This window comes from Hydra vulgaris, chromosome 14, assembly GCF_038396675.1.
Source record: "Hydra vulgaris chromosome 14, alternate assembly HydraT2T_AEP".
Taxonomy (NCBI): domain Eukaryota; kingdom Metazoa; phylum Cnidaria; class Hydrozoa; order Anthoathecata; family Hydridae; genus Hydra; species Hydra vulgaris.
The window spans coordinates 22,909,945-22,932,500 of record NC_088933.1 but is presented as its reverse complement, the minus strand read 5'-3'; the positions used below and the strand labels follow the sequence as shown (position 1 = coordinate 22,932,500).

Genomic DNA, 22,556 nt, shown 5'->3' with positions numbered 1-22,556 from the left:
ACAAGGAAATTGTACAAGGAAAACGGCTCGCAGTCACTTAGGTTTGTTTGTTATTGAAAAAATCTTGTGTTACATGTTTCTGGAGAATACATATTTACCTTACTTGTTATATTATAATAATGTGCTTGCCTTTAAAGTTTTTTCCCTCCTTTTGTGCAAATAGGTATAATTGATTTAATCAATTATATTTTAGATGCACTAGCAGAGGAACTTATTGCAGCTGGAACTATGACAGAAGCAGAGCAAATTGAGGAAGAGATTTGAAAAGGAAATATTGACACCACAAGAATTTTTAATAATGATGAAACTCCTCAATTCATTCATTATGGTGTTGATGGAACTTCTTCTATTTTGGTCTATGCTGTGAAAGGATATCAATTTAAAAAAATGTGAAAAGAAAACAGAGAATGTGTTAGCATTCATCCCTTTGTGTCATTCTCTGGTTTGTTTTTATTTTGGTATTCTATATTTACAAAATGGTCAGTCTTACTCCATCATAGCCAGCTGTTAAAAGGGTGTTTTCTTATAATATACATTTTCTAAAAAATCTATTTTCATCGAGACTTGATTTAACTTAGATTCTCTATATATTTAAAAATAAAAGTATTAAAACTGTTTTTCTTAGTAACTTTTTAAACTAACTTAAACTGAAATAATATTACAAATAAAATTATATCTTACAATTCCAGGAGGGGTCTGTATGTGTCAAGTGATATTTGGCAATGTCGGTATAACAAGACTGATGATACTAAATGAAGCAGCAACTAACATATAACATCTACTAGTAACCACTCCAGAACATGGTGTATCAGATAGCAATACACTTTAAGCTGATGTTAAAGAATTTGATGAGTGTTAGAAAAAGAACAATATTAAAAGACCTGTAGTCCTATTACCAGATGGACACAGTTCGAGGTTTGATTATCATGTATGTCATTCCTTCAATCAAAAGATATATGGATGTTTCTTTCTCCTCCAGATACAGCAGGAGTTACACAGTTATTAAACCAGTTAAACAATATTCATCACAAATATAGAAAGGAAAAAGACAAAATGTTTACTGAGGCAAATGCACTAAACGAAGAAGCATTCATGCTTATTTTAGCCAATATATGGGATAAATAGGCAATATATAGGACAAATATAGACAGGAAAAAGACAAAATGTTTACTGAGGCAAATGCACTAAACGATGAAGCATTCATGCTTATTTTAGCCAATATATAGGATAAATAGGCAACATATATATAGGACAAATATGAAAAGGAAAAAGACAAAATGTCTTTTTCCTAAACCCTCTCTGATAAAAGCTGCAAAGCGAGTTGGTGTAACTAATGAAGCTTTGAGCATTGAATTCATGCAACAAGACAAGTTTGATAGAGAAAATAATTGTATGGAGACTCCTGAAGAGCCATCAGTTTCATCCACACCATCAATTCTTTCCAGACAACCCGAATCATTTACCTTCTCGACTCAACTTATGTCTTGTTTCTGATCCTAGTCAGTGCTCAGTTTCTCCATATTCACCCCTAGGTGCCTCTGATCACAGTTTGATCTCTCTAAAACTAATATCTCATTCTTCTTCATCACCTGAATCCCCCTATTATCATACCTTTTACAACTACAGTAAAGCTGACTGGGATTCTTTCCGTGATTTTCCTTTCCGTGATGGCCCTTGGGTAGAAATCTTTTGTCTTCCTGTCGATAAATGTGCATCTTACATAACTTCGTGGATTCAGGCTCGCATGGAATCTTTTGTTCCCTCTCGACGATTCCAGGTCAAGCCTTACTCTCCTCCATGGTTTTCCTCACACTGTGCTGCTGCGATTGCCAATCGAAACCGTTACTTCTATACCATCAGCAAAACAATCTCCAGAAAACAGACGTCTGTTTATTACTGCTAGAAACCATTGTAAAAAGGTTTTGTCTAACGCCAAAGCCCGCTATGAAATCTCGTATCTCATCTCAAAAATTAGACTCTCGTGACTTCTGGAGAATCTTTAATAATATTAATAATAAGGGCAAATCTTTAATTCCACCTCTGTTCTATGGTTCAGACTTTGTCACCTCACCTAAAGACAAAGCTGAATTGTTTGCTAAAAACTTTTCATCAATATCGTCTCTTCAGTCCACTAGTTGCGTTCTACCTGATATTGCCAACAAACAGGTTGATCCATTGCTTGACATTCATATCACTCCAGCATCTGTATCTAAAGTGATTTCCTGCTTTTCTCTTCTACAGCTTGTGGCCCAAACAACATACCTGTTATTGTCTTGCAGAAGTGTTCTCCGGAACTGTCATCTATACTCTCAAAACAATTCAACAAGTGCTTATCAGAGTCTTGTTTTCCAGCCCGCTAGAAAGCGGCATCTGTTATCCCTATTTTTAAAAATTCTGGAGAGCGATCTGATTCCTCTAACTACCGTCCCATTATTCTTCTTCCTATAATAAGCAAGGTTTTTGAGTCTTTAATTAACAAACACTTAATTTCTCATCTTGATTTCGATCTTCTCCTTCTACAGCTGATTAGCAGTAATAACAGATAGATTTTATTGTGCATTAGATAAAGGTGGAGAGGTTAAGGCCATCGCTCTTGACATTTCAAAAGCTTTTGATGAAGTTTAGCATGCTGGTCTTCTCCATAAGCTTTCTTCTTATGGTGTATCTGGTAACATCTTTAAGATTATTGAATCTTTCTTTTCCAATGGTAGTATAAAAGTTGTCCTCGATGGGCAGCACTCTTCTTTTTACTTTGTAACTTCAGGGGTTCCTCAAGGTTCTATCGGCCTTATACTCTTTCTAATTTACATCAACGATCTTCCAGATATTCTCACATCTAAGGTGGCATTGTTTACTGATGATACTGCCATTTATTCTTGTCGTAATAAGAAACCAACATTCTCTGATTGCTTGGAGGGGGCATTTGAGCTTGAAAAGGATCTCACTTCTGCTACAGCATGGGGCTCACAGTGGCTGGTGAACTTCAATACAGATAAAACTCAATTTTTTTGAGCCAATCGTTATTGCAATAATTTAGATCTTCCTATATTTATGAACGGTGATGTACTTGATGAGTCATCTACTCTTCATCTTCTAGGATTAACTCTTACTTCCAGTCTTTCTTGGAAACCATATATCAAATCAGTTGCAAAATTAGCATCTGCTAAGGTTGCATCTCTTTATCGAGCTTGTCACTTTCTTACTTCGGATTCTATTCTCTATCTCTATAAATCTCAAATCCGGCCTGGTATGGAATACTGTTGCCATATCTGGGGCGGATCTTCTAACGATGTCCTTTCTCTTTTAGACAAGGTGCAAAAACGCATTGTAAACATAGTTGGACCTGCTCTTGCAGCCAACCTCCAACCATTATCACATCGTCATAATTTTGCTTCTTTTTCTCTTTTCTACAAATACTATAATGGGCACTGCTCTAAAGAGCTAGCGTCTCTTGTGCCATCTACTAAAATTCATTCTCGTGTTACTCGTCATTCAATTAAGTCTCATCCTTTTTCTGTGACTGTTCCAAAGTACTCCAAAAACGCTTATTTATCTAGTTTTTTTTCTCGAACATCAGCTCTTTGGAATTTGCTTCCATTATCTTGTTTTCCTGATTCACATAATTTGCAATCCTTCAAGTCGTCCGTCAATCGTTATCTTGCTCTTCAACCTTCATCTTTTCTCTTTCAGTAACTTCTAACTTTAATTAGTGGCTGCTTGCAGCCTTGCTGGAAGCATCCTGATCCTTTTCTTTTATCAGGAGAGACAACAAAAGAGGAATCAGAGCTCATGATTGATGGTGTGGATGAAACTGATGGCTCTTCAGGAGTCTCCATACAATTATTTGCTCTAAAAGTAAAGTCAAATCTATCAACCAATTCAACACGAATAACTCAAGTGCATGGGTCTATGAAGGTTAAAGATGTTTTGAGTTTAGATAAAGACATAAATGAAAAGAAAGAACAAAAAGTTTGAAAACAAGTGCAAAATGTAGAGAAAAAAAAAAAAGAAAAAAAAGTCTTTATTAAATGTAAAGAGAAATGTGTGTGTACTGAAGAAGTGTGTCAGAGAAATGTTGTAAGAAGTGTGTGCTGAAAACTCAAATGTGTGTGTGCTGAAAACTCAAATGTGTGTGTGCTGAAAGCATTTGTAGAGTAAAAAAGTTGTCACAATATTTTAAAATCTTAATGCCACAATATTTTAAAATCTTAATGCCACAATATTTTAAAATCTTAATGCCACAATATTTTAAAATCTTAATGCCACAATATTTTAAAATTATTAATGCCACAATATTTTAAAATCTTAATGCCGCAATATTTTAAAATCTTAATGCCGCAATATTTTAAAATCTTAATGCCACAATATTTTAAAATCTTAATGCCACAATATTTTAAAATCTTAATGCCACAATATTTTAAAATCTTAATGCCACAATATTTTAAAATTATTAATGCCACAATATTTTAAAATCTTAATGCCACAATATTTTAAAATCTTAATGCCACAATATTTTAAAATCTTAATGCCACAATATTTTAAAATCTTAATGCCACAATATTTTAAAATCTTAATGCCACAATATTTTAAAATCTTAATGCCACAATATTTTAAAATCTTAATGCCACAATATTTTAAAATCTTAATGTCACAATATTTTAAAATCTTAATGTCACAATATTTTAAAATCTTAATGTCACAATATTTTAAAATCTTAATGCCACAATATTTTAAAATCTTAATGCCACAATATTTTAAAATCTTAATGCCACAATATTTTAAAATCTTAATGCCACAATATTTTAAAATCTTAATGCCACAATATTTTAAAATCTTAATGCCACAATATTTTAAAATCTTAATGCCACAATATTTTAAAATCTTAATGCCACAATATTTTAAAATCTTAATGCCACAATATTTTAAAATCTTAATGCCACAATATTTTAAAATCTTAATGCCACAATATTTTAAAATCTTAATGCCACAATATTTTAAAATCTTAATCCCACAATATTTTAAAATCTTAATGCCACAATATTTTAAAATCTCAATGCATCAAGTTAGCAGACCGTGTTGATGGAAAAAAACCTACAATGATTTTTTTTGCTGCAGCTTTGCAAAGAACAGTAACAAATCAAAAAAATGGCTTATTCAATGCAGATAGTGATTCAGAGAGCAATGAAGGATTTATGAATATTGAGTTTATGTGTTAGTAAAACATTCTTCTAAAATGTAATGCTTAATTTATAATTTCATGTTATAATAAACATTATTCTAGTTGTGTTATTTGACTTTTATGTTTATTTGCTAAATGCACCCCAAAAACCACATTACTACTAAGTTAAACTTCGCTCAATTTAATCAAACATAATACTTATAATTGATTTAACCATTTGATTATTATTGAAAAGGACACTCAAGAGCTTAATAAAAAGTCAACTTTGAAAACTTAGTCTGACATTTGCATGTTTTATAGTATTTTTAATGAAAATATTGCTTTAAAAAACCAGAGACAATTTTCGAAAAGGCTTAAAAAAATTACTTTATGCTATAAATACATCGTTTTATTGCTTTTTTCATTAGCTTGAACATTTAAATACCAAAAAATTGCATTCTTATACTTATTAAGTTTAAATAGGCCTGGCTACAACACAAAATGTGTCGGTGTTGTTTTTGGGGTGCGTTAGTTTTTGCGGTGCATATACCTTTAGATATAGCAGCTGCACAAGGTGAAAACCACAGAGTAGAATGAGGCTTGACTTGGAACCCACAAGGAATAAAAGCTCCCATTACTGCCTGAGTCTAGGGTATGTGGTAGGTGCATTTATCAGCTGAGAGAGAAAAGACATCAGCCCAAGGTCTGTCACAAAGAAAATCACAAGAAAAATCCCAGTCAGCTTTAGGATAGTAGTAAGTAGTGCAATGACAGGCTGAGCCCAAAAAAGAAGTACAAGATTGTCAAGAAAGAGTTACAAAGTTAATTATCTGAGTAGGAGACTGAGAAGTTATAGGCTTTAGTGCCAGCAAGGTCAGCGGCGTTAGAGATAAACGATTCAGTGTGATGAACATCAAAGTCACCAACAACAACAATATTGGCAGAGGGGTAAAGAGAGAGGACATTGACAATTTGATCAGAAATTAGATTGCGGTGTATATTATGAAAACTATTTGGCCTATTACAAAACGGAGAAGGCCAGCTTCAACTAAAACAAAAAAGTTAGTTTTTCTTGATATGCATTTTATTTTAATCATAAAAATTTAACTCAAACTTTGATTTTATCATTCTCCTTAATATGAACACAACATGTATCGGCTGTTTGGGATACCTTTAAGTATCTAAAAACGTAAGTATTCAAAAACTTTTTATACAATATATAGTGTTTTTATCGACAGTCAGATTATCGTGGAAACTGTCAAAAAGGTTTGTCATAAAAATTTAATACTATTAACAATTGTTTTTTTAACATTTATAATATAAAAGGGTGATTCCATGTGAAAACATCCAGGGCATGCAACTCTAAGTCTCAGATTTTGCTGATTTTTAAACCATTTAAAGATTTTAGTAAATTATGAACATCCTGAAAATTTTAGTCTAATTTCAATTGGTTCCTAAGATATGACTATTTTAAGATCCAAACAACAAAAATCTGCCACTTTTAAAAACGGTTTGGTCCTAGTTTCTGTTAGATGTGTTTTGGAAAGCTGAATATTTGTACCTTTACATATTTTGGGCCAACGAATCCAAAGAATCAACTTAAAATATTTAAAAACGAACATACCACTTAAAATTTAAATGTTTTTTTTTTTTTAGAAGTTGTCCTAAATAGTTAAGTTATAGTTATTACAAAGAATTGGAGAGTGGTCTTTTCAAAAACAGAAATAAAAACATGGTCAAATCTACTTAAATTTATTGCTTAAAAAACAGGTATTTTAATAAATTAAACAAGAAAAAAAAGAGTAATTTGACAGCTTTGTAACTGAAACAGTTTTGGCTACATCAAGCTGTTGTTTTACTTATTGTTGACTACCTGTTTCTGTTTTCTTTGTAATTTTATAGAATCTGATCCTAAAAAATTATAGTCAAAGGAGAAGAATTATATAAATGCAGATGTATATCGCAAATTTAGTTTTTTTTTCAAAAGTTGTATTAAATAGTTTAGTTAGAGTTATTACAAAGAATCAGATTGCGATCTTAAAACAGAAATAAAAACATCTTCAAATATACTTAAATTCATTACTTATTTTTTTTATTTTTTTATTTTGTTATTTAAGTTTATTATTTAAATAGGAAGTTCATGCCTCCTTCCTTACCGTGATGCGAAAATATGTCCAGAGTTTGTTTCAAACCTAGATTTCCTGCTTCTAAAGCAAGCACTCTAACCACTGTGCCCACGGCCACTTATAAAACATTAGTTTCATATAAACTTGTCCATAAACTTAACTTGAATATCGATTGTTTGATATTTAAATTAAATTTATGCAGTTTATCATTTTATAGATATTACTATCTCTGTAACCATGCCTATCCAGCAAAAGGAATCGTAGTTGCATGCAACAAAATCATTTAGATTTGATACAATTACAACATCAGACATTAGTGTTTTTGTTCTTTTAAAACTAATTTCAAATTTTGAAATGGGTATGTAATGATGATAACTTCTGGTACCTGGAACAGTTTTGCCTGTTTCGAATCGCTCCTTTAGTTGCTGTCACCTTGCATTAACTGTTTCTTTGGTAATTTTATAAAATGTGATTATGTTTATATTGGTAATGCAAAACTCAAGCATATCATCAACTGTCAATATTTGGTTTTCCAATGGTCTTTATAAACTTGCTCTTGCTGTTATTCTTTTAACGATACTACTTGTGCCACCACAAGTGGATTTTCCATGGCTGGTTGCAAATAATACCCATTCAGCTGTAATGTCAAAATGTTCCTTATGGTGGCATAGATTTATAAAGTTTTTATAGTTTTTATAATGAGTAGAACATCCATCAGAAAAATAATAAATCTTATTGATACCAACTAAATATTCTTTAATGTACTCTAAAACTTTCTTTTGAAATTCATACACAAAGCAAGTATCATGATCATTGTCATCACTTAAAAAACAGAACGACTTATGCTGAATATTTGTTTTCGAAATTACCTTAAAATACATAACAACTGGATGTAGTGTACATTGTTGTTTATTCCAATGATAACTTTGTATTTCATCCTGTATAACAAATTGATATTTCTCTGCAAAATCAGCCTGTATAATACATTCTTTGTAACCTAAATTATTTTTTAGCTCTTTCAAATAGCCAGTTTGGCATTTAGTAGTATATGAATGTGAAGTTAGTTGATTAATGTGAGAAACAACTAGTTCTTTATATTCAAATAAGTTAACTGTCTGAGTAATTTGATCTGTCAGTACTTTTCATTGATTAAATTGAATTTCTTCTTCATCAATCTCACCTAATTCCTCATCTAAAAACGCCTTTAAGTTATCATAACCTGGACATTTGGCACATCTATGAGCCATGCATTCATTACTGCAATAATAATTTTGACATTAAACCTTTGTATGTAACATTCTATTGGACAGCATTTACAAGCAATATTTTGATTTTTAATAGTTTTGATGGTGAATACAAACACATACACAGTGTGTACTGTTTGTTCCCACACTAATACACCATTTTGGATGCAAACTACAAAACTTTGAAAACCCTATTTTAAAATTAGGGTATTTACTTTTAAAATCAATATAAAGCTCATGAAGGTTGTACATTAATATTCTTTTTTGTTGTGGAGGACCACTTTTAACCTTTACACAATCTTTTTTAACAGGTATAATTCTAGAATGTTCATCTTGTTGAAAAAAATCTTGAACCAAAGCTGAAAGAAAGTTCAGAATTTTTTGGCCTATTTTCTTATCAGGTTTAGCAAGAATTATATTTTTCACTTTAAGTTTCCTAGCACGCCGTATAAAATGTTCAGAAACTTTAAAATATTCTATTAATATTTGAATTTTTTTGAATGGTTCAACTTTAAACTTTACTTTCACTGAGGTTGTCAAACGATCAAGATCATTTGCTTTTTTGTATCTGTAGGATGACTGGAAAAAGTTGAGGTTACACTTAAGTTATCTATATTTACTCCATAAGCACTTGCTACTTCTTCTTTCATTTTTGTGTAGGCTTTGGCTAATTTTCTTTTTGCTGTTACTGTTTAACTCATTGATGCTTTGCGACATCATGAACTTTAATTGGCAAGACTCCAATTGATATTAAAGAGTTGTCTAACTTGTTTATTACAAGATTTACTTTTAACAAATGATAAATCATCATCAATTTCACACTCCATTTCACTATCAGAAACTTCATCACAATTTGACAAAAACTGAATACATGAGCGACAAAATTTCAATCCTGGTAGATAGTCTTTATCTCTTCGTATGATGTAGTCTCAAGCAAGCCAGATATCTAAATATAAGTATCTTGAAAATCCTTTTCTAGATTACAAAAATCTTTTAATCCTAAAAAAAAAATCGAGCCACATCAACATTTTTGTGATTCGACTCCCCCTAGTTAAATTGTGATAAACGTTTAAATTTCAAGTGTTATGTTCATTTTTAAATATTTTAAGTTGTTTTATTGGATTTGTTGGCCCAAGATATATAAAGGTACAAATTTTCAGCTTTCCAACACATATGTAACAGAAACTAGGACCAAAACCATTTTTAAAAATGGCAGATTTTTGTTGGTTGGAGGCAAACTTAAAATAGTTATATCTTAGGAACCGATTTAATTTAGACAATAAAATTTTCAGGATGTTCATAATTTACTAAAATCTTTCAGTGGTTTAAAAATCAGCAAAATCTGAGACTTTAGGTTGCATTTAAAAAAAAAATTGGATGTTTTCACATGGAATCGCCCAAAAATGAAATTAAATATAAAAGACAATATATGTAAATAATCATTTAAACCTTTTAAAACTGTATTTAAAAGCAATGTATACAATTAAATAGATCAAAGTATCACATTTATTTATTTAAAGTTAAATTATCATTAAACAATCGTCGTTCTCGTTTACTCTTAACTATATCACAAAAATAGATAAATATGAACTAAAAATGATAAATACAAAAAATATTAATATAAAAAAAACACAATATAAATCTGAAAATTCTAAAAAAGATTGCTTAGAATAAAACAATTTGAATAATTATAATTTAATACTAAAAAAAAATAAAAATATCTTTTATTCTTGCTAAAAATATAACCCACCAAAAAAAAAAAAATTCAAGGATTTATGTATCTAAAAAATAGAAAATTTGTCTACTTTTGTGGATCCTTAATTTGCTTGAATAAATTGTAGTAGGGAACCGTGGACGCAGGCCATGGTTTGCCTTAAATTTTTTTTCCTAATTTTTTTCTTTTTTTACTCGCCAGCTGACAACACCAAAATTCCCACTATCACAAAAATGCTGTAAAAAATATTTTTTGGCTAACACCCTATATATATATATATATATATATATATATATATATATATATATATATATATATATATATATATATATATATATATATATATATATATATATATATATATATATATATATATATATATATATATATATATATATATATATATATATATATATATATATATATATATACATATATATATCAGGCCTTGTTACGAAGAAGCGTTACGCAGCTCGCATTTTGCCTGCGAAAAGGCCATTTGCCTACGCTTTTGGGCGACACAAAAACTTTTATCTTTAGAATATTTGAATTATCTTTAGATGTCGTTAATGTGACGTTTATTTAGAAGAAATAAAGTCGTAAAAGCATTTAACCGCAACTGTAAACTAATAGATTTTTTGTTAAAGAAACAGTTTGTTTAATAACTTTTTTGATGTTGTTAAAAATTAGTTAAAAAAAATAAACTGTTTTATTTTTTATCTAAAGAAATTAAATATATAAATTCCTTTTAAATATAAAAATTATTTTTTGTCATAATAGTTAAAAAAATGCACAATTTATTTTGATGTAAATATTTTATTTATAAGATATTTTGTTTATTGTTAATTCAATAATGTAAAGTTTTAATGACATTCGTTTAATTTATGAAAATAAATTATGATCACGAATATGTTATCGGTAACTGATAAATAATTTAAAAAAACTCTTTATTGTTTAAAAACATTATTAAAAAGAGTTCACAAAATAAATAAGAAAAAATTTATTAACAGTTAATAAAATAACCAAAAACCAACTGTAAAATTATAAGAAAAAAAACAAATATTATTTTACGTTTTATAAAAAAAATATTTTTTCCAAAATAAAATTTAGTTCATATTGGAAAAAAATAACAAAAATGATTGTTCAAATAGGAACTTAGATTTTATTTGTAACTTTTGTTATAGTGAGAAAAAAAAACTGTTTGTATGATTTTTAACGCGTTAATAAAATAACTTTAATTACAATGCGGTACTTGAAAAGATGCTCGTGACGCAATATAACTTCTAACAATACAAAATATCTTTGATGAGTTGAGTTAGAAATGCGTTACGCATTTTTATTATGCAGCGTAATAATAAAAATGCGTAACAAGGCCTTATATATATATATATATATATATATATATATATATATATATATATATATATATATATATATATATATATATATATATATATTTATATATATTTATATATATTTATATTTATATATATATATATATATATATATATATATATATTTATATATATATATATATATATATATATATATATATATATATATATATATATATATATATAAATATATACACACATATATATATTTATATATATATATATATATATATATATCTATCTATATATATATATATTATATATATATATATATATATATATGGCTAAAAAAAGAAACGCTAGCTAACTTGAAGGAAGGAAATTAAAAAAATAAAAATAATAAAAGAAAACATTTCCTTACGAAAAAGAAAATATACAAGCACTAAAATTGAACTAAAAAAACTCAAACTCGAAACCAAAATTACTTTTTGTTACACTTTTAATTGCGTTAAAATAAATTACTTCAAAACTTATCTTATGAAACGTTTTATTAAAGTTACACAAAACGCTTTTACAAATTACTTTTAATGATTGTTTAATTCAATTTAAAAAATCAATTCTAGTATAATTTAAATTGGAATAGTCGCAGTCCAGTTTAAATACATCAACTGATGGTTTATGTTTGGCTAGGCACTCTATTAATACTAAAAAAACTAAAAAAAAACTAAAAAAAGACTTGCTTCACAAAATTTAAAACCCTCCTCCTTGTAACAAATCACTAACCCCATCCCTCCCCTTTATTATCTCGTAACATAATTTGTGAACGACCATAACTTACTTAAAACATTAGTGAAAACTATTAGGAAATAAAGTTATAAAAAAAGCTTTTTTTTTTATCAAATAAAAGAATTAAAACATACTTTTTGTGATATTAAATAATACAAATAGGTAATCATTTTTTTTACTCAGTAACATTTATGATTTAAAACGTGGCAAAGTACTTTAAATAACAATACTTTAAAAATATATATACTTAAGCAAAAGTATATATTTAAAAAAAAACTTTACATAAAAACTACTCAATTACAGTAACTTGAGTAAGTGTAACTTGCTACTTTCCACCTCTGAGATATATAAAACACAACTTAATAGACTGGAATGTTTTTTATTTCTTTAATAAAAATAAAAACATTCTGAATGTTTCATTTTTACTATTTTACTGTTTACGTACTTTGACTGACAAATAGGTAGAACATGCAAGGAGTGCTGCCATCAACTGACAAATAAGTATAAGATGCGAGAAGTGCTGCTACATCTACTGAGGGTTTTGGTTGGGCATGTAATCTACCAACTATCTTTTTTTTTTAAGTTTTTAAACTTTTTCCAGTCTTCTAAATTAATTTTTTTTTCTCTCTTGGATGTCTTTAATTTTTACTTTATATTATTATTATAAATAAGCTTATTATTTTATTACTATTTTTTATATATTCACCTTTTTAACACTGAGGGGGCCACCACGGTCAACTGAGGGGGCCACCACAGCCAAAGAGGTAATTTAAAAAAATAGTTACAACTCTCTATAAACTTTATGTATCTAAAACATTTAAAACTTGATAATCAAGGCTGCTGAACAAAACACAACATGTTAGGCCTGGTCCTACCATGAACATGATAGGCTTCAAACTCTTCAAACTAAGCTAAATCAAAAAACAGAAAAATCGAATAATTCCTACTTACAAGCTTTTCATGACGTTCTTTTGTTGTATGATAGTCAGCAAACTTTATTTCTTCTTTTAACTTTTTGTTTTCTTCAACAACTATACATTTAATAAAAATCAGCATTATGTTTTACAGATTTCAAAAACTTTTAGCATGTAATATGAAATTTGAAATTTATTTTGAAATTGTGTCATTGGCAAAAACGGTTATAGGAGTCATAAGCATAAGACTTAAATACCTGATAGGTATCCTATCTCAGCAGATTTTAACTGATTTTGATATTCTTCTTCAACTAACTTTTTATCCTAAAAGAACGCAAAATACAATTTAATTTAAATAAGAGAAATAAAAAATAACATAATTTATATTATGTTATATATATATTATGTTTATATTATATATATATATATTATGTTTATGCTTATATTATGTTATATTATACTAGTTATAACATAACTTGCATTATGTTGATGATTCTATGAGTGCTTATATTAAATGGGTACTTTAATGGGCATTATTTATGTTTACAATATTTTATATAGTAAACAACCTGGGTTAAAATTTGACCGAGACTGGGGCCAGGTTTGATAAAAAAACAGCCGGGGCTGGGTTTGTGACCAGAGCTTTAAAAACATTAATAAATCCTAAAATTTTTATTTTATTCGAAATTCATGTTATGTTTCATATACATATTCATGTATATTTATATATAAACATCATAATGATCAATATGATCATCATCATTATTATCATCATCATTATCATCATCATCATCATTATTATCATCATCATTATCATCATCATCACCATTGCAAAAAGTATGAGGTAAAAAAGTTTCCTGTCGATGCAAAGATTCGTTATTCTCAGTTTAGTAAATCTTGTATCTTAACTCAGGTGTTAGGTTCTAGAGATTTGTAAGTCTAACATTCTAACTCTAAGTCATGGGATCTTATTACTTTTCCCCAAAATAAGGCAGAGTCATTTGAAAAGAACTTTACCTCTAAATTGACTATTGAATCTAATGGCCATATTCTTCCTGCTGTTCCAGTTAAACAAATTAACCAATTATTTGGCATCCAAATCACTTTGGCTTCTGATGCTAAATTTAATTCTCAATTAAACTCTTCTATGGCTTGTGGTTCAAATAATATTTCCATCATAGTCTTACAAAAGTGTTTTCCAGAACTCACTTTAATTCGTGCTAAACTATTATTAAGTGCTAAATAAGTGATTCCAACTTTTAAAAACACTAGAAAACACACTGACTAAATTAACCCATTGTTAGGCATCCAAATCACTCTGGCTTCTAATGCTTAAGTTAGTTCTCAATTAAACACTTCTACAGTTTGTGCTTCAGACAAGATTTCCATCAGTCTTATATAAGAGTTCTCCAGAACTCTCAGTTCAGAAGAACTCTCTTCAATTTTTGCTAAACTTTTAAAAATTGCTAAATGAGTGGTTCCGAAACTCTAGAAAACATGTTGACCTCTCTAACTATCCTACGATTAGTCTTCTCTCTATTATAAGTTTTTTTATATTTTCAAGATTTTTAAATCATTTCTTTTTAACAACAAAAACTCAACACATAAACAAAATAAACACATAAACTCTGTTAAAAGAGTTTTGATGAAACATTGCTTTAAACAAAAGTTCCAATAAATTATATAACTTAGTAAATAAATTATATAATTAGTAAATAAATTATATAACTAAGTAAATAAATTATATAACTAAGTAAATAAATTATATAATTAAATAAATTATATAACTTAATAAATAAATTGTATAACTAAGTAAATAAATTATATAATTAAGTAAATAAATTATATAACTTAGTAAATAAATTTTATAACTAAATACACTAAAACAAATTATAATAAATTATATAACTAATTAAATACACTAAAATAAGTGGAAGTGGGAAAAGAAAAAAAAAGTACATAAAATGATTTCATGTACAAAAAAAAAAAGTTAATTAAAAACTAACAAAATATCAAAACTTTAAAAACTTGATTTTATAAAAATATTTGTAGAATATATTTTTAGAGCCCTCAGAATTAAGGTCAAAATTCGACAATGCTGACCTGTCAGTGTCTGAGGTCAGCAATTTTTTTAGTGTTCTACGACTATTAAATAATTTGACTGTCGACTAAATCAACTAATATGTTTTCTAAAGTTAACTAAAATCAACTAATACATTTTTTTAGTTGACTAAAAAAGTTGACTTTTTTTTACTAAAAAAGTCGACTAAAAAACTAAAAGTTGATTTAGTCAAAATATGGGAATAATTTATTTTTTTGAAATAAATAGTAATTAAAATAATAAAGTAATATTTGTTTTTCTTTTTTTTAATAAAATATTTAAACAATAATGAAGCAAAACAATATGAGAAAAGGACTGCTTTAACAATGGGACAATCTACTCCAAGACCCCAATGATTTAGAGACAGTCTTAAATACCTGCTATTACTGTCACAAAATGACTTTTAATTTTAACCCCTTTTCTCCGAGAAAAACGTTCGGAGGTATGATAGTACATGTATGTAGGAAGACATTATAGTTGGCTTTAAAATCTTTCATCATTGTTCATGAAAAAAAATCGATTTGAAAATTTTGATTTTTTGGCTTATTGACAAGATTATTAATCAAATGAAATAAAACATTTTATACATAAAAATTGTATATTTTTGTCGCATAAATTACTAACAAAAATAAGCAACTTGTTTAAGTAAGAGTTCCTAGGTCCTTTATTAATTTTAAAATACCGGGAAATGCCTCCGAACAGTTTCATTGTGCCATTTGAGCAAAATAACGGGTGATGCGGAAGTTATCGGACAAATCCTAATTTCATTATTTGAGCATAATAATTAGTTTTTGTGGTTTTATGTGTAGGCATAAACGTTCTATAAAATATAAACTTTATTATTTAAAACACAATTGTTTAAAATGAGGTTAAATGCAGCTGAACGAGTTTCTTTTCGAAAGCGACTAAAAATATTTTTTGTAAATAAACCTAATATAAAAAATAAAGAAAATCGTAAATCATTTTGAAAAGGAAGGATTCGCTCGAAGTACAATATATGATAACCTAAAAAGACTTGAAACTGTTCAATCGTTTTCTGATAGAAAGCACCCTGGTCGTACGACATCCTGGACTAGAGAAAAGAAAGCCGAATTAACGAGACTTGTCAATAATCGAAAAGGGGTCAGTCAGAGAAAAATAGGTATTAAATTCGGAGTAAATCAATCGACAATTGGTCATCAGTTAAAAAAAATGAATATTAAATATAGAAAACGTGAAAAGACTCCAAAATACACTATAGAACAACAAATAAAGGCAAAGAAAAGAAGCAGGAAACTAGTTAACCAACTCTATAACACAAAATCGCTTCTAGTCATCGATGACAAAAAATACATTTGTTTTGCAGGGGACAACATGCGTGGAAATTCTGGATACTATACAAACAACAAAAAGACATGCCCAGAAAGTGTTCGTTTTATAGGAAAAGAGAAATTTCCAAAAAAATTGTTAATGTGGATAGCCATATCTGACTGTGGTATGTCCGAGCCATTACTTCCAAGGCTGTAGCGATCAATTCATCAATCTATATTAATGAATGCTTAGAAAAACGATTTCTTCCATTCATTTACAAGTATCATGGAGACTTTAACTATTTATTTTGGCCAGATTTAGCAAGTTCTCATTATTCTAAAGATTCTCTAAATTGGATGGACCAATATGTCTATTACATTGATGAAGAATCCAATCCCCCAAATGTGCCTCAAGCACAACCAATTGAAAATTTTTAGGGACATTTGGCACAGAAGGTTTACGAGGGAGATTGGTAAGCTTCAACAGAGCAAGTTTTGATTGATCGCATTAAACTAAAACTACAAGAAATTGATTTAAACTTTTTACAGTCGCATATAAAAGGCGTCAGAGCAAAATTGAGATCAATTGCAGATGGTGGTGTTTTTTCATATAAAAAATAATATATTTTTATTAAAAGATAAATGTTTTATTTAAAAAAAATATAATAGTAGTTTGTTTTTTTATTTTTAAATAAGTTGTTGACGTTTTTATTTTGTCCAATAACTTCCGCATCACCCGTTACAAGCGCAAAAATATTTAAAATGCCGAATCAAGCAAAAACTTATGATGACAACAGAAAAACTGTCTGTTTTCTCTATTTGAAAAAAACTAACAAGCAATTGGCTGACTTTATGGTTAAATGCTGTAAAGAGTAGAGGTTTTTGGTCAAGCTATCAACTTTGAAGATCAAATTTTTCTGTCTCTTTTTCAAAGGCCCAATTTTTTGTATCTGCAAAAAAAGTAGGCCTTAGAAAAAGAGACAATGGTGAAGATGTTTAACTTTCCTCACTGTTTCAGTACCAACACGTAAAAACTCGTCATGCAACAAGAGAATTACCATCTGATTACATAATTTGTTATGTGGGAAAAGTCAAGTTTGGAAGCCCTAAACCAATTGGAACAACAAACACAACCAGTCATCCGAAAGAACAGCCAGCTTTTGAGAAACATTTTTCAGCATGTTTTTCACTGATTGAGAGATTTCACATAATTATATAAACCAATAAAAGCCAGACTGGTCTTTCAAACACTTAACAAAGTAGATTCCCATATTTTAAATAAAATATTTTGACAAATATTTTATTTAAAATATGGACAATTTAATTTAAAAACACAACAGCAAAACAAATGTTTTATTTAAATTTGATTTAGGAAACTCTTATTGAAATTGTAAACAAAACAATTAACATAAAATAAAAAATGTTTTATTTATATTTTGTTTTGTTAAAAAACAAAAAAAAAATAGAAAATACAAACATGTTATTAATTCTAAATAAAGAGCTAAAAAAAAATCAGCAAAACATTCGTTCATTTTTCAAATTTTTAAGCAAATACCAACATTAAAAAGAACAGTTGGCAAACGCGGTGTTTGTTTTTCCGGCAATTTTATGCTAAAAATGTGTACACTTGTTGATTTTTTGAGCCCTATTTGTTTCAAAATATAAGCCAACCTGATGCTGACCTAAAACAGTTTTAGGTTGGTAGTTTTTTGGTGACCTTATTTTTCCTAATTCTGAAGGTATTAGGAAAAATATGTATGAAAATATGTTTTCAAATAAAACGTTTTTAATTTTATTTTTAATTTAATTGTTTTGTTTACAATTTAAATAAAAGGTTCCTAAATCAAATTTAAATAAAACGTTCATTTTGCTGTTGTGTTTTTAAATTAAATTGTCTATATTTATGAAAAATCATGCACACAAAAAATTAGAATTATTGAATAAAAAGAACTAATAAGAACAAAAATAAATTCTGTTTTAAATTATAAAACCAAAATGAAACATTTATAGCAAGAATTTTTTAAATTTCACGGTATGTTCCAAATTAAATGTCAACAAAAAAAATATTAGATTTTTAAACTTCATAATATCTTTAAAAATGTTTTCTAATTACGATAATATGCATAGTTATCATAATTAAGTTTTTTTTTGTGTCTTTTTTTTTTAAGACTGTTTTTTGCCATCAAAGTAAACTCATATGATAAGTAGCTGCCTCTCTCATAAGGGGTCGTCCATAAAGTATGTACGCCAAAAATTCTGAAATTCGACCCCCCTCCCCCAGTTCCCATGCGTACTTTTATGTCCCTACCCCCCATTAAAAGTACGTATGTTTCTCAAATACCTCCCTCCTCAAATATCCTCCCCCCCCCATCCCTCCTTTATTTATTTTTTTCAATAAAAAAGTTGATCTAAAAAAAAAAAAGACAGAGGGTACCTTAGATACTTAATACGACCCCAAAGCCCTTTGTTTGCGCATTTTAAAAACGTCTTGAAGTATATATGCAAATAATAATTTAAATAAATTTTAAATACTTCAAAAGTACGTGTGTATTTGGGCGAGAGGTTTATGCGACGGAAATAATCGTCGGAGATCCAGGTTCGATTCCCGGTGAAATCCATGTAAATCTTTTTTTTGTTTTCATAACGAATAAAATGTAAATAAACTATACTTAAGGTGGACATTTTTTTCAGGCACCCCTCTTTAGTAAGTAAAAAATGAGTCTTACGTGAGATCAGTAATATTGAAAAGAAAGGGTAAAACCCAGTGGGAGGGGGCAACAGCAAATTTTGTGCCCTTTTGCTAATTTAAGAAGCTTTTTATTTTAGCAAAACCTAGTGGTCAAATTTGGAAGATTTTGAGACACCATTGACACGTTTTTTTGGGGGGGGACTCCGTCCCATCAACCATGGCCCTCAGGTCTTACTCAGGGCCAGTATATAAGGGGTGGCATGTGTGCATGGGCCCCCTCAGGATTTTTTGATGTTCCAGATAGAACACTTTCACACATCGTGCAAACTTAAGTTTGTTAATATGCCAAATGAGGTGGCCTTGCAAAAAATTTGGATGGCGGAAGCCTGGGAACAAAAAGCCCTAAAACATTTGCCTCCTCCTTCCCTGCCCAAACGTGAGGGAAATATGTAGCAAAATTTTGAAGTTTAATATCTAAAACTAAATTTAAATTTATAGACAGATTTTAATTTTTGTAGAAAAATATTGTAAATTACAAAAAAGTTATAACCATGCAAAATTTACACCCCTCTCATTTTGGGGATCGGAAAATTTGCATGGTCATAACTTTTGTAATTTACAATATTTTTCTACAAAAATTAAAATCTGTCAACAAATTTAACCTTAGTTTTAGATGGTAAAGTTGAAAATTTTACTACATTAGTGCCCTCACATATGGGCAGGGGAGGATAAGCGTTTTAAGGCTTTTTGTTAAAAAGGCCTCAACCATCCCGATATTTTGCAAGGCCTCCTCATTTGGCATAGGTATAAACAAACTTAAGTTATGAGTTTGCACGATGTGTGAAAGTGTCCTATCTGGAAAATCAAAAAATTCTGAGGGCGCCCATACATGTGTGTGCATAGAGGAAAACTATACCCTCTACTCCATATACCATACATCTTTTTATGTTAGCAAACTAGAATCTTTAGTCAGAATGTAACTTTTCTATTGATTAGCTGGTTAATTGTGATAAATAAGAAAATCGAAGTACGTACTTTTAAATTGAACCCTCCCCCCCCTCCCATACGCATTCGTATGCTTTTTGAAGACCTCCCCGCCCCCCTATGAGCGTATGTACTTTATGGACGACCCCTAAGTAGTATTAATAAAAACAAGAAAATTATTTTTAGTAATATTATCAATATAATAACAAAATGTTATTAATAATATTAATAACAAAAATAATAACATTACTAGTAATAATAACATTAACAACAACATTATTAGGATTATTAACATAATAAAAATAACAAGAACATTAAAAATAATAATATTGTTAATATTGATTCTAATAAACCTCTTCTAACTTCTCAAGTTGTGATGAAATTGCTTCCAGCTCAACTTTTAGCTGCCCACTATACCACTTTTCTTCCTGAAAATTTCATACACTTTTTTTGTATTAAATAATGTTATCTTTTAAAGTTCTTTGATGTTTTTCTAAATTTAAAAATATTTCAAAATTTTAGAATATACCTTTAGCTCTGATTTTAACTCAAAAAGCTCATGTCGGAGCAGACTAGTCTCTTTTTCTTCAGAGTCATATTTATCTGTTTGAGTGTCAAGAAAAGAGTGCACTAAACCATCATTTTTACTATGATCAGGCAAAGCATCTGTCTACAATAAAACAACACTTTTAAAGAGTTTTACAACACTAAACGATTATATTTTTAAAGTAATTAAAATAACCAATTAAAATAATTTAACTATAAAACAGATTTTCTAGTGATCAAAGAAGAGTTATAGTACTTAGAATTTAAACAGATAAATGGGTCTAAACATAGTGACATAGTGAGACATTAAGAGTATTGGAAAAAAGATCTTAAACAAAAAACTAAAAAAAGGTCACAAAAAAAAAGGGATATTGAGCGCTGAATAGTTTGATGTGATATTGTGCTTATTGTAAAAACTAGAGCCAATGCAATTATAAAAACAAAGACTAAAATAACATTATAAATAAAATTAAATTTAAAAAAATCTCTAGAAAATGCACTACTTTGAAAACAAGTTAAAAAAAAAATACTTGAATTTTATTTAAAATAAAATATCTACATGATCACCATCATCATCATTATCATCGTCAAGGTTTAAAAGCTTCTCTTCTACTAAAGTTCCGCCACTATGCACTTTCTCAAAATGAATTTGCAATTCAGCTGGTCCAGGAAACAATGCCATACACATCGGACATAAAAAACCCTAAGAACAAACTATATATAATTACAAAATGCTATATTGGCACCCCTAGAGTATTATTACTCTCATTATCAATATTTGCTTCTTTTACCTTAAACATCTTATTACAATGAAATTAACGAAACTGTTAGTTCTTCCTATTTAGTCAGTCGGTATATTGTCTGCCCCCTATTTCATTATGAGGTCAAACTGCTTACTAGTGTGTGTCTATATATATATATATATATATATATATATATATATATATATATATATATATATATATATATATATATATATATATATATATATATATATATATATAGTCTTGCATGGTAGTCAAAAAGTTTCTTCTATAAACTGTAGTTTTAAAGAGAGCGCTAATAAACCAGACCAGAAAAAGTTTAAAAACTTGAATAATTTTTTTTAAATGATAGACTGCCGGCCCTAACCAAACCCTCAGTCGATGTAGCAGCACTCTGTTGCGAGTCAGGCTATAAGATAGTCAATGTAGCAGCACTCCCTTGTAGCAGCAGGCTATAAGATAGTTGATATAGCAACACGCATGTTTTAAAAAAATGTTTTTAAAAAACAAAAACAAAAACACCATTAATTAAAAAAAGCTTTCTAGTCATTATTATTGTGGTTTTTTAAAAAATGATAAAAGTTAATGTATTTCCGCATTAATTTGTTTTAACTTTTCGACGACAATAAAATGTAACTTAATTGCTGAGGTAGCAAAATTGTTGTTAAAAGAGACTTTTTGACATTAAAAGTCTCTTTCGACTACAAGATAAGGATATATATAAACATATATATAAATATATATATACATACCTATATATAAATACGTAAATATTTATATATATACGTACTTATATATGTATATATATAAATATATACGTATTTATACGCAGCATTTGATGCACACTGATGACATTATACTAAAACAGGAAGCTGCAGGGGCTTCAATACATACATTAACTTATACC

The 22,556-nt window shown here is 28.6% G+C and overlaps 1 protein-coding gene across 6 annotated transcripts in view; it reads right to left on the bottom strand.

Annotated features, from left to right (window-relative positions):
• The window catches only part of LOC100200189 (early endosome antigen 1), a 105,207-nt gene that overhangs the window by 74,720 nt on the left and 7,931 nt on the right, over window positions 1-22,556 (bottom strand). For 3 of the 6 annotated variants that reach the window (XM_065818267.1, XM_065818269.1, XM_065818272.1), the window contains exons 3-7: window positions 21,445-21,588; window positions 20,869-21,009; window positions 20,693-20,767; window positions 13,534-13,600; window positions 13,314-13,393 (exon numbers count right to left, since the gene is read on the bottom strand). In XM_065818267.1, coding sequence (XP_065674339.1) covers window positions 13,314-13,393; window positions 13,534-13,600; window positions 20,693-20,767; window positions 20,869-21,009; window positions 21,445-21,588 — 507 coding nt within the window. The remainder of the gene's footprint in view (window positions 1-13,313; window positions 13,394-13,533; window positions 13,601-20,692; window positions 20,768-20,868; window positions 21,010-21,444; window positions 21,589-22,556) is intronic. The other 3 variants (XM_065818271.1, XM_065818270.1, XM_065818268.1) reach the window with 2 other exon arrangements.